General features: G+C 40.5%; 1 protein-coding gene across 1 annotated transcript in view; it reads left to right on the top strand.

The window, feature by feature from the left end:
- p4htmb (prolyl 4-hydroxylase, transmembrane b) overlaps nucleotides 1-14,300 on the top strand; it is a 72,185-nt gene that overhangs the window by 36,036 nt on the left and 21,849 nt on the right. The window contains exons 3-4 of the mRNA XM_078543141.1: nucleotides 2,574-2,764; nucleotides 6,436-6,532. Of these exons, the coding sequence (XP_078399267.1) occupies nucleotides 2,574-2,764; nucleotides 6,436-6,532 (288 nt within the window). The remainder of the gene's footprint in view (nucleotides 1-2,573; nucleotides 2,765-6,435; nucleotides 6,533-14,300) is intronic.

Below are 14,300 nucleotides of genomic sequence, written 5' to 3'. Positions count from 1 at the left end.
CAATTGAGGTGCAATATCTTTCAACTCCACCCTCTGAAAATTTAGGCACTAAATGAAGATTTTTGGTTGAATCAAATTCTTCAGTGGAATCAGGACCATCCTCTGAACTACTGTCTCCTCTTTCTTCCTTTATTCTAAGCTTTTCTTTAGCCAAGGCATGTTGTCTGATATCTTTCTCTCTTTGAAACTCAAGCTCAAACTTTCGCAATTAATTTCTTTCAATCTTTCTTTTTCATTTTCTTTTTCCTCTTTTTCCAATTTGAGCTTTTTCAACTCCATTTCTTTTGCTCTTTCTTCTTCTTTCTCCTTTCTTGCTAATTCAAATTTTTTATTTCTTTCTCTTTCTCCCTTTCCTCTAGTTCAAGTTTTTTCTTCTCATTCTTTTTCTATCTCAAGCTGCTTCATTTGCAACTAAATTTTTGCTAACTCTAGCTGTGACACATCAATTTCAGGTGTCTCTTTTAATTCTAAATGCTAGGTAATTATTTTGATCATATCACCCTCACAAAATCCTGCTTTTATTTCTACCTTTAATTAACCTGCTAACTCTCTTAGTTTAGCCTTAATGAAGGATTTAAAATAATCTACTGTTACACCTTCTACTCCCAGAAAAATCTTAGCAATAGTCAAAGCCATTTTTGAATTCCAACCCGTATAATATACTTCACAGCAAATCCTGTTCCTATGCCCATTATGTCCATATACTCGTTTCTTAAGGATTCACAGATCTCTCAAAAATTCAAGTATTTTTAATCCTGCAAGAGCTTTATCATCCCAGTTGATACTGGAAAGTCAAATCCCAGAATGAAACCTGGCTTGGTAGATCCTAACTTTTTATTTAGAAAACCATGGAGGTCAATTACTGAACACATTCACAAGGGTCTGCCAGCATACTGTTAATACAAAGAATAAAATGTTTATTGAACAAGAAAAATGAACTATATTACACTAGACAAAAAGTTGGAAGTATTTCAATACAGATACCAGAAAATGATTCTAACACACACTATTTCCTTTACCCCAGTAATCCTTATAGACACAAAACCCCAGTAAAGATTTTACACCAAGGTTTCTTGCTTGGGTTAGCTCAGTTTCAAACAGTTTACTTCTAACAGACTTCTGAGCATTCACTAGAAGCTTTGCTTCAGCTGGTATCTCTCCCTGAGACACCCAAAAAGCACAAACTTCAGAGCAAACACGAGTTCCCTAAACTCAGTGCCCCAGGAGGCTTGCAGGATTTCTTATTAGAGAGATTAGACCTTCTGCCTGCACTCTCTGGTATACACACCCTAACTGGCTGCCTTTCTGTGTTTCCCTGTCTCCATGTGTCTCTGGACCCCTGTCGCTAGGCAACAGCACAGTTTTTTCTACTTTGTTTTTTTCAACTTCATTAAACTACTAACCCCTTGGTAACCCATCTCTTCATTTCAAGAATTGTAAAACCTCATTAAAAATGCATGTATGCAAACGGAGCCCCAGACTTCCCAGCACCCAGCTCACAAAAATCTCTAAATTAAATTAAAACCGGGTTTCATCTTTCTTAACACCCAAATACAAAATATAAATTAAACTAAAAGCTGTACATTGTTCCTGACAGTTTGTATGTATGTATGACATTATCATTAAACCACTATCTTCCAGTATACCATCTTATTGCCACTATGCTGCCACTTCTGTTGGGTCATTGACTGTAAGGTATGATTTGGTGAGTATGATTTTGTCAGGCTGATGCTTGACTGGTCTGTGGGACAGCTTTCTCAATTTTGGCTAAGTCCCCAGATGTTAATTAGGTGGACTTTGCTGGATAACTTCTGGTGCCTAGGTTCATGCCAGGTGGTCTGTATGATTTTGCTTTTATTCAGCTTTTCTGTTGCAGTTTGATACAACTGATTGTCTTGCTTGGCCATTTCAGAGGGCAGTTAAGAGCCAATCATAGATGGCCCTGGGCCTGGAGCCATATAAATGCTAGATTGGGTAATAACGGCACATTTCCTCCTCAGTGAACTAGCTGGATTTTTAGAACACTCCGATAGTTTCATGATCGTTACTGATATTGGCATTTTACTCAGATTTATTTATTAATTGAATTTAAATTCCTCCGGCTTCTGTGCTGTGCTTTGAACTTGTCTCAAAACATTAGTCTGAGTCTCTAGAATGTACACTTAATGGGAAAACAGTGAAGGTTGTGGAGGGACGAAGACACCTAAGGTTCAAATATATAATCCCATGAAATTGAGTCCTCATAAATAATGCGTAAAAAGGCCACAGAATTTGAAGTTTTATAAATGGGGCTTGGAGCCCAAGAATTTGCATTTTATGCAGCACTTTACACGGCCTCAGAAGTATCCCAGGTATTTTATAGCCATGTGTGGCCATTTATGTAATGTGCTCAGTATTGTACTGAAATATCAGACTAGATTATGGGTTCAATTCTCTGAAGAAGCATTTGAACTGATGTCCTTAAATGATCAAATGTAGGCAATTACATATAGTTGTAGCTTTCTGATATTTCTTCATATTGTAAGCTTTCGTATTCCCAATTATTTGTATTTAATTTATTATTTTTCCCTCAGAAATTGCTAACTTCCTTTCAGAGGAAGAATGTAAACTAGTCATCCATCTAGCAAAGTTGAAGGGTCTCCAGGAGAGCCAGATTATGCCATCTGATCTTCAACAGGAAGCTATCGATGAGATGGATATCAGCAAGGAGGAAATCTTCAACCTACTTGACTACAATCAAGATGGGCAGCTACAGATGAAAGAGGTATTTAATGTTACTTAAGGACAGTATCTCACTGTGGCTTTAAAATTAATTTATTGCTACAAGCTGTTGGTGAACTTCTGCTTGTCACATTGCAGGCTACATGTGCTGGGAGTAGTCAGGGTCAGCACTATGTACTCACAGATCAGGTACAGCATTGATTAGGTACAAGGTAAAGTGCTCTCTCCACACTACCTGAATCTTACAAGAGAATTCCCTAGCAACTATTCTAATACTTTTCCATTTTACACATCAGCCATGTTGTGGACCCCTCGTTAAGGTTGCCAGTTAGGGCTGTTAGGATTGTATTGACACTAGTCAAACCTGTTTTACAAAGGACTCTTTTGTAGCAGACATGCAGAGGAGACTTTATCACAACAGTCAGGGCTACATTTTAACATAGGGCAGAATTTTCTGCCTGATGAGCGGGCAGTATGGGAGCGGGCGCGGATCCAATAAGTGCCCCCGACTGGGTCCGCGCTGCCATGTTACGTGGTCGGGCCAGTTAAGGCCTGCTCAGCGTGATGCGCACCTGGAAGCGGCGGGGTGGGGGTTGACTGAGTCGGGAGTCGCGAAAGAGCGCAGAAATCTCCCTGAGGCACAGAGGTGCATTAATGTGCATTAATTTTAAGAAAAATTTTTCTGAAAATTTTAAATCATTCGTGAAACCTCATCCTGCCCGTGGATGAGGTTCCATGAAAAATGTGAAGGCTGCCTGGGCTCTTCGCCTGCTCGCCAACTTTAAGGTTGGACGGGCAGCTCAGCTGATTGCCTTACTTAGTTCTTAAATGGCCTTAATAGGCCTTTGACAGTTCGGTGGGTGCGCAGTGGACATGGCTGCACGCCCGCCGAACTGAAAATCTAAATGGCACGCAGTGATGTCAGGATACATGGCCGACGTCACCCCACGTCATTTTATGCCTTGGTGAGTGGGCCCACTGCTGCTTGCCGAGCCACAGATTCTGCCCATAGTTTAAGGTGTAACAGTGTAATATTAACATCATTCTGTTACATAATGTGTCTGAGTGTTTGAAACTTCAGAATTAGATATGTAAATTGTGCATAAATAATGCTAATTTTTCTTGAGTGAATTATTCCACAGAATGATGTCAGTTGTTATAAACCACATGGCTGCAGTACAACCAATAGCATCCTCTATTAACCAAATCACAGGGGAAAAGGAAGTAGTATAAATGTTAGGATTCAGTTGAAGAACTGTATAATTTTGTCAGCAAAAGGAGAGACTGCAGATTCTGAAGCAACCGTTAATGATCAGGAAAAACTGGCTGGGAAAAGTCACTATGCCTGAAAGCAACCCCAAAATTATACATCTTGGGGTAGGATTTCCACTTTGGGTGCAATCAGGAAATTGAAGTTGTTCTGGCTAGGTTACCCTTCAAGTTTCCACTAAAATTTATTTACATAATCACAAACTTAAAACTTTCTATGAAGTAGCAAAATTGAGGAGCATAATAGGATGTAATTATTACTTTTGTTTCTTTCCGTTAAGATGTATTTGTTGATACACTGGTTACCTAATGCAGTTTTATTAATGAAGCAGAAAATGAGTTTGTCACCAAAAGTAAGCATTTTTAATAAAGGTGTCCACTCCTTTTGTTTCTATTCGTTCTTGGGATGAGAGTGTTGCTGGCATTTATTGTCCACCTCTAATTACCTTTGCGAACCTTTGTGGTGAGCTGCCGCCTTGAACTGCTGCAGTCCACGTGGTGTGGGTACGCTCACTGTGAGTAATCTCCACCTATGAGTGACCTGATTTTAAAAATGACAGAAAATGAATTTTTTTTAAGAAAAACTATTCTGAACACAGAATGGCTTTATTGGTATACGCTAGTCAGTTTCTTAGTGAATTAAATATTTTTTTGATATGTAAAGCTTATAAAATGTGCATGTTAGTGTCTGTGCACCAGAGAAAATAAGTGCAATGTCAAGATCCTTCTCAAACCAATGCAATTGATGGAATCTCTTTCTTGTGGGTGGGGTCTTATTCAAGGCAAATTGGACCTTGAACCAGTGTAAAACACAGATATAAGTGTCTTTGTGTGTAACTCATTTCTGTTTAAAATTCCCTCATCTTTTGCTCTGTTTCTGTCAATTCTGCCCAGATAAGAACATAAGAAATAGGAGTGGGAGTTGGTCATTCAGTAAGATCATGGCTGAACTACCACATCAACTCCACTATCCCATCCTACCCTCATAGCCTTGACTATACTGAGACTATGACCCTCTAGTTCTAGCCAGGGGAAACAGCCTCTCGTCATCTACCCCATCCAGGTCTCTTTATGTTTCAGTGAGATCACCTCTCATTCTTCTAAACGCCAGAGAATATAGGCCCCGTTTTTCTCAATTGCTCCTCATAGAACAGCCCTCTAAAACCAGAGACCAATGTAATGAACCTTCATTGCTTTTTAAGGCAAGTATTATTCTTCCCTGGGTAAGGAGACCAAAACTGAGTACTCCAGGTTTGTCTCACCAGAGCCCTATGTCATTACACCAAGACCTTCTTGTATATACTTGTATATTCCTACTTGTATATTTCAACCCCCTTGCAATAAAAGCTAACATACCACTTGACCTACCAATTGCTCTCTGTACTTGCGCTGATATTACTGGTCTAAGCAAGCAGAAAGTCTACCCCCTTTATGCAACTTGATATGAAGGGAAAAAAGTACTGAACTATTTGGTGAAAATTGGATCCTCTCCCCTTACTCCATGTCATTAGTGGCCGTGCTTTCAGCTACCTAGGCCCTAAGCCCCAGAATTTCCTTCCCAAACCTCTTTATCACTCATACTTATCTATGTCTCTTGCCTCCTTTTAAAACAGCCTTCAATACTACTTCTTTCAATTAACTTTTAGTCATTCCTCCCGATATTGCCTCCATTTGGCTTGGTTTTAATTTTCGTATGATTACACTCCTGTGAAGTGCTTGAGACATTTTCTTATGTTAATGACGCTATATAAATACACGTTGTCAAATATGAAATGGGAAAATGTAGGTGGACTGTCTTTAGCTTTTCAGAAAAAAACACTGCTGATCAATGCAGATTTAAGCTTCTTCCCCTGAATTGTGAATCGTGTACCCTTCCCACTTGGCATCTCCAAGGGTCTATTATCCTTCCAGCATTTATCTGCTTCAGACTCCACCTTTTGTGATTGACACCAAGGGGATTGGTAGCACTTCATCCACTGTCTCTGTAAAACATTGCCTATCCTCAGTTAAATGTGCGCTATTTCATCACTTATTCTGAGGATGTCTTCTCAACTCAGTCTGAGTAGAGCTCCTATCCACTCTGAAAGTTAGGCCAAGGGGGAAACTCAGCACCAATGCAGAGAAAAATTGAAGGGAGCATGCTGGTGATTTGAAGCTAATATTAGCTAATTTTATTTTATGGAGTGATTTGAAACCGATGTTCAGCGCCAGTGTGACCGGACACAAAGACATAGATACCCAGACCGGCAGGTAGTTTGCAAATATGAAAAATGACTCGTACTAACTTCAGATCTTACAGTCAGAAAGAGTAGTAGTTCATATTGGGTCATTATATAGTACTTTCATCAGATTTGTACCTGTATAACTTTCTGCTCATCTGGTTATGTAGTACTATACAGAGTGTTAACGATAGTTTGTGAACAAAGGCTTTATTTTTAAATACAGGTTTTGACACATACACGCTTTGGTGATGGTGTCTGGATTACTCCTGAAAATGTTCGGGAGATCTACACAGGACTTGAGGCTGACCCTGATGGAAATGGTGAGAAACTTTTAACCTGGTGGAGAGACTAGAGAGGCTGGGATCGTTAGAATAGATGAGGTTAAGGGAAGATTTAATAGAAGTGTTCAAAATTATGAACAGTTTTGATAAGTGTCATTGGGGAGAAACTGTTTCCAGCATTGGTAACTAGAAGACAGATTTAAGTTAATTGGGAAAAGAACCAGGAGGGAGTTGAGAATTTTTTTTAAGACAGTGAGTTGTTATGATCTGTATGATTCTATGATATCATAAAATTGTTACAGTTTATATATATCTGATTAGAGATGAGTAACTACATCTTATACTTAAAACCATTTTGCAAATAGACATTTGAGGAATTCATCTTCATTGAATTCTTAGATTCTAGCCCCCAGGACTTCCCCTGATACATCAGCAAGTTTAGCCAGGAAGTAGCTGGGAAATTCAGACTGGGAAGTTCCCAAGTTGGATGTTCAGGCTCTTCTGAGTTAGCTGATTTCACGAGGGCCGCAGCTGCCCAACCTGGATCCAGGATTGAGAGGGGATGTTCAGCCTGAGAACCTCATCCTGATTGCTGTACAGTGAGCCTTGCTAGAAATTGCATGTGGATATAAAACCCTCAACGTTTAAATAGACCACAGACTTACAGTCTAGGTTCATATAATGGACATAAATAACGGACTACTATTAGTGGCGCAATAGTGTAGTGTTATGGTACTGGATTAGTCATTTTGCGATTGCATGTATAATAAATGCCACCACAGTAAACTATAAAATTATATTCAATAAATCTGATAATTTGTAGCTTAGTACCAGAAAACAGAATGACCATGATAGCTGCTGGAGTATTGTACAAACCCAAAAGCTCTTGAGTGCCCAACAAGCTCACTAGTGTCCTTTAGGGAAGTGAACCTGCCTATCCTGTCTGGATTGGTCTGCATTATTTGGCTTGCCTTAAGAATCAGTCAGTCAGTTGTACAAGCAATCGCTGTGTTCAAGGCAACTAGGGATGAGCAATAAATGTAGCCTTGCCAACTTTGCCCACGTTCCAAAGCAAATGGAAAACAGAAAATTGAGGCTGCCTTTGCAGCATCAGTCACATGAAGGGGAGAAAAAGGGGTTTTTGGGGGGAAAGGATGAAGAATTGGTGTATGCAAGGAAAACTATGGTGATGGGTGGAGAAGAGATTATTCATTATAGGAAGGCATATGGTGGACTGCAAATGTGTCCAAATCTCAATGATATTTCTTTGGTGAAGTGATGTTTAGCTAGCCTAAATAAATCGTTGTATCACAGTGGACAGTTGTATTACAGTTTTACTGTCTATTAGATTTACTCCAGTTGATTTTAGACCATTGTTACACACGCTCATCTAACCAGAAAATTATCATACTGCCTTGGTTGTACAAAAAGACAGATTCATAAATTGATTCTGTTGTCTCCACTCACTAATTGCGGATGTAAAACGAAAGGAGCTTGTTTGATTAAGATACAAAAGATCCTGGTGTTCGTGCGTTGCTTGCACTGGAGAATGACACTATTGTCAATGAAATATAACTGCTCTCACAAATTTTCTATTTGTCTTAGTCAGTGGAGAAAATAATTCTGATGTGAGCGGATGCAAGTTTAGATGTGAACAACCGTTCAGCAAACTGCATTCCACTGTCTTATTTAGAACATTCTCACCCACGCTTTTCCCAGATCAGTCTTGGCATTGCCATTACCATCAGCCATTTACAGTCTCTCGTTTTACTCTTCAAATTAACAACTGATGGCACTGATTGGGAATCTCAAATGAGGAGGTATCATTTCATGCAATGTGAACCGGAATTGTCTGGACTTTCCATTCTATGTATTTCAGTTTTTGTTTAGGATCAATTCATGCAGGTGGCATAGCTTTTGAATAGGTATTGTGTTGTAAAGTGCTAAAGGTGTAAGCGTAACTATACCGTATTATTTATTTCATACTTGCATCCCAAGCTATCAACTATTTCGTGGCCAAGAGGCACTTACTCCATGGTCTCTGATTTTGCTAGCAATAAAGAGAAAATTGGAAATCTAAAATAAAAACTGGAAGCAGGCAGGATCTAAAAGAGAAATGTAGGTTAGCATTTCAGGTGGGATACATCATCAAAGTTTAAGTTCAACGAGAGGTTTTCTCTTCATGAGAAGGGTCTAAAGTACATTGTTAGGGCATGCTGTGGTCAAAATTTGGTACTAGAAATGGAAAGATTAGTGTGGTCCTTGGGAACAGCCTTCAAGTAGAGGTTAGTGGCCTTCATATGTTGCTTTCCACCATATACTTGCATGCATCCCCTGGGAGTGCAGAGCCAAGGGGTTTCTAATTCCATGCTTTTACCGTTTAATAAACTTGAAACTTGACATTAGCTGGCAATACCCAAAGAAACAAGGCCTGCTGTTCAGAAGTCAAGTTATTTATAATATCGAGTACTTTTGATACAGGAATACTGTACATCTGTCAACAGCATTACATCATCTCCCTTGAGCATGGAGTTTCATCAAAACTTTTGATAGTTAATTTTGTATGAATTTATTTAGCATATATATTGACTTAGGGCAAGGATTCCTGAACTCTCGATAGGTCCACAAGAGGAGTGTGTTGTGTGGTTGAATCTTCGAGGTTATCTGATTAGGGTCCACCTGTTATTAGATTTCTGTATTTCTTTATGTATTTGTTGATCTACTTTCTGTTCCTGTATAGTACTAAAAATGGTTTCCACATTGTTTTTCCTTCGGATAACTCTTTTGGAGGTTAGGACAGGGTGTCCTTGGGATGGTGCCAGTATTTGCAGGGGGTCTGCTACAGCGAAAAGTTTGAAAACTGGAGATGCTATTCGGTGTTAATCATCCTCACCTCAGATGAATAGTCATGCGGAGCAGTTAATGTAAAGAAGGTATTAGGTGAAATTGACGGTGTACGTTAAGCTTTAAGCCCCCATAATGAGTTACAACCTCAGGGGGTAGTACATCCATTATGGCGTTTTGCAAGTCCACTTTTCTTTTCACCGAGGGAGGGCGTACTTCCCACTGCTAGCTTGCCTTAATCTGCTGCTGTGACTTCTTACCTGCTGGGTTTCAGATAATTAGTCTCTGATTACCTTTCTTTCAGAAGGTTACAATTTACAGGAGAGATTTTTCTAATCTTTCTATTTTTGAAATACATCTTCCTCTCCCTCCTCCCATGACTCAAATGTTCCCCTAATTTTCTGAAAGAGCAATTTATACTGTGGTGCATTTCTGTAAGCGTCAGAAAACATCTTTCTTTACTTCACCCTGTGCTTACAGGGAATGAGTGCTGTGGGACAACTAGACAATTGAGAATCCCAGATGAATTATTAGGAATGAAGTAACCCTGAAAAATCTAGCACCAAACCTGCAATATTTTAGTGTGTATCTGTTTAAAATGTTTACTTTTGTTTTAAAAAAGGAAGTGAAGTTTTGCTGATTTTGCTGCACACAATTTGGCTGCCACATCTTCCACAATACAGCACTGACTACACTTTAAAATTACTTACTGTGAAACATTTTGGGTTATCCTCAGGTAGTGAAAAACACTATATTAATGCAAGTTATTTAATTATAGAGATTTTCGTTAGCTACAGACATCAAAGGGATATTATTCATTCTTAGATTGTGAGTGTCACTGGCGAGGCCAGCAGTTATTGACCATTCCTAAATGCTCTTAAGCAGGTGGGTGGTGAGCTACCTTCTTGAACCACTGCATCCATGTAGTGTCGGTAGGTCAAAATGCTGTTAGTTAGGGAGTTCCAGGATTTTGACCCAGTGGCAGTGAAGGAAAAGCGACATTGTTCCAAGTCAGGATGTTGTGTGACTTGGAGGGGAACTTATAGGTGGCGATGTTCTTATCCATCTGCTACTTTTATTCTTCTAGGCAGTATAGGCCAAGGATTTCGAAGGTGCTGATGAAGTAACCTTTGAAAGTTGCTGTAATGCATCTTATAGAATGTAGATGGTACACTGCTCCCACTGTTTGCAGTGGTGGAGAGAGTGAACGTTTTAAGGTGGGGTGTGCCAATCAAACGGGCTCCTTTGTCTTGGATGGTATTGAGCTTCTTGAGTGTTGGAGCTGCACTCATCCAAGCAAGTGAAGAGTATTCCATCACACTCCTGACTTGTGTCTTGTAGATGGTGGGCAGGCTTTGGGAGTCAGCAGATCAGTTATTCACTGCTCTCGTAGCCACAGTATTTAGATGCCTAGTTCAGTTCAGTTCAGTTTTCGGTCAGTGGTAATCCACAGGATGTTGGTGTTGGGGAATTCAGCAATGACAATGCCACTTACAGTAGAGGAGGGATGGTTAGCTTCTCTCTTGTTGGTGAAGGTCATTGCCTGGCACTTGTGTGGTGCGAATGTTACTTGCCACTTAGCAGCGTGTTGTGGTAACTTTGACGAATGAACCACAGGAGGCTCAGGCACAGGTTACGATTGTTTATTCGAGCAATTGCAAGGAAAGATCCACCTCAAGCAGCTTGAGGTAGCACTCTGCTAAATTACAAGTATTCAGCATATTTACACATTACTAGTCACGTACAAGAACATTGTTCAGATTACAATCTTGTCAACATATAGGTACACACATCCCCCTATACCCAGGCAGAGCTTTCTCCCCCAATCTAAGCTAGAACCATCTGGCCTTTCCTTATCTGTTGAAGAGCACACTTAATCTATGTTATTTTCAACCCTTGTCTCCAGTCTGGCTCTCAAGGCCTTTCTGTTGTTTGCAGGCCCTAAGGCTGTGCAAGGTTCATCTGGTAACCTTTAACTGTTAATGTGCTTGGTAGCACAGGCTGCCTGGAGATTTTAAGTAATTCATTCCCTTTCAATAAATTCTTACTGTATTTCCCCTAACAGTCCCCCCTTTTGATTCTTGGCCTAGCCCAAGGTAGCCAACTACAGTGATACTGTCCTTCCCTTTACGTACCACCACCCACTGATACTGGCCAGGTATCCAGCTTTGGATCGTAAAGGTTCTAGGTCAGACCATCTGTATTACCTGGCCCTTCAATTCAGGCCTCTGAATTGCTAAACCTCTTCTCCATCTGTTAAAATTCTCCCAGCGCCACCTCTTTTGTGACCTTTGGGTACGATGAATCAAGTATGTTAAATATATAACTAATATCAGCTGAATCACAACCAGAGCATGAGAGGTAATCCGAATCCACAGGTATATTTGTACATTTGAGCCCAAATTCCACCACCACCATGTGGAGGAACTATTTGCTCAATATCCTCTTTTAAGGCTCTAACCTGTTGCTGCAGTGTATAGTAAGTTCTATATATCTGCTGAGCCTGTCTCTGAATCATGGTTAGGTGCTCTGGTCATAAGGGTATTTCATAGGAGAACTGGTTCAATTACTGTGTCAGGTTATCCTTAAGGCTTTCCATGACCTGAATAGTAGTCATTTTTCTCTTGTATATTTCGACTAGTTCCACCTTCCCCACCCTTGCCGGCACCTGCAGTTGTAGGCACACTGAATGATTGTGGATGGGGCACATCCGGTTGCTCCCGTACTGGATCTTTTGCTGCCACGTGGTAATACAATATCTCCCATTCCCCATATATGCAACCTGAGTCAGTTCTTTTGCAGCCCGTATAGTTTCCATTGTACAATTTGCTGCTGCTTTAAATCTGCACCTTGCTTCTTCCACCTCATATATTGGATGTGCACATACTACTGCGGTGGTCTCTATACCTCACCATTCTAATGTGGTGTTAACTATATTCCCTTCTATGTCTACTGCATATGGCGGAATGTCATGGTACCTAATATAGTAATCCCCCCGTATCACCCCAATATTTTCTACTCCATATAATGTTCTGCCGGGTGTTGACATAGGTATAACAAGTATACTAAGGCAGTGCCTATTAGCATATTATTATTCACTATACATTCAATATTCATTCTATATACACGTGTTAAACCTCTGAGCTGGCACCAAGTCAAGTCATGATCCTTATGTCGTGAAAGATTAAATAAATGTTCATTAGTTACTCATAAAGGAGCCACTCGTTCATTAATTTGTCTTAAATTCTCTTGGGTTTGTTCCAGTGCCCAGGATCTATAGGTGCTGCAAACATCATTTCTGTTTGCTTCATCTGAAATATTTTTCCCTATCCCGATCAGTTTATTGATAGTCCCCACATGACTTTCGAGCATGGTAGCTAGGTTTTGGATTAACCGTGTCATGTCCTGGTCTCTATTTAATTGGGTGTTGTGAATTCCCTGTTCCCGTTCTAAAATTTCCTAAAGCTTGGAGCTCAAGGTCCAGACCTTCTGATCAACAGTTGGCAGGTCAATCGAATTAACCATTGATGTCCCTGTATTGAATATCATAGCAGTGTCATTTATCAGGCTGCATTTAACTCGGTTCCCTCCTAAGCCTGGAGGTATAACCATTGATCGCATCCCGCCATTGAACTGAACCGCTTCAGTCATCAACTGGCCCATCAGAGCCGTATAAAGTGCATGAGTATGGACCGAGCACCCCTGGGGCAGGGCTATACCGGATTTGTTGAAGACTACGGGTACCAGCTCATGATGTATGTTATCATACAAGACTTTATTATGATTAACCAATATGAGACCGTTTGTCGGACCTGGAATCGTAACCGGACAAGGTGGTTAGTGTGGATTGAGAGACTTCAATTGCCTCTGCTCGGATTGGTGATACAGTTGTGGGAAGTGGCTGGGTAGCGGTACTAATCTTCCCTCTAGGGTGTATCTCCCATGTACATTTACCATCGCTATTTGCCCAAGTCAGTACATCATTATCGTTTGAGCCACAAATGTTCCATTTGGAATTCTTAGGGTGGGAATGAGCAATCATCGGTGCATACATTGTCAAGCATGCTACATAAACATGGCTCTCTGTTTCACAAACAAAATCTAACTTCCCTGCCCACTCCTTATGCTTAAAACATACAGTAGTTAAATTTGGAAACTTAACATAAGAGCCAGTTTTCCCAAACTGTCCCCACCAACCGCCATGTGTGTCATACCCCTGACACTTCCACGCCCGATCTGAAGCAAACCCTTGCTACAATTCAAAATCACTTGTTCTCCTACAGTTACATTTGGCATTTCCTGTTGTCTATTGCATTCGGCACTGTCCGTGCTGTTCCAAAGTCCCTCTTGCGGTGCAGGACGAGCAGTGGTGATCCCGGACCTTGTTGCCAGTATCGCCATGCCTACGAACATCGACATTGCAATTAACATTCTGTGAACTTAAGCAGATAACCATCCCAGTCATCACCAGTCGGTTGTTGAGATTAGTTCTGTGAATGGAATCAATTAAGAAAATGCTTCAGTTGTGACCAGTGCTTCCAGCGCCCCTTTCCCCTAAAGTCCACGTGCATGTATCGCTGGTCATGATTACCTCATACAGTCCAAACCACTTGGGTGCGAACCCAGGTTTTTTGGGAGCCACTTTAACCATTACCTTCTCCCCTGTGCTCGGCACTTCGGCTTGCTCTGACCTAACTTCTACTTCCAAGTCCCGTATGATCTGCTGATCCCTAGCCTCCTGCCTTAGCCCGTGAAGCTGCCTGCACAGCTCCCGGACAAATTGCTTCACACTCTCTCTCTCTGTCACTCTCTCTCTCTGTCTCACTTCCTCATACCATTTTACACATGCAGTAGCTACCATCTTGTTCAGGTTGTCTGGAGAGACTTACAGTAAAAGTATTCTCATAACAGTTTTAAAACAGATATCAGTTTATTATGTTTATCAATTATTTTTTTAAGTTAC

The sequence above is a fragment of the Cetorhinus maximus genome, chromosome 6, assembly GCF_964194155.1.
Source record: "Cetorhinus maximus chromosome 6, sCetMax3.hap1.1, whole genome shotgun sequence".
In the NCBI taxonomy this organism is placed as follows: Eukaryota; Metazoa; Chordata; class Chondrichthyes; order Lamniformes; family Cetorhinidae; genus Cetorhinus; species Cetorhinus maximus.
The sequence above is the reverse complement of the archived record's forward strand: the minus strand, read 5'-3'. Positions and strand labels throughout refer to the sequence as shown.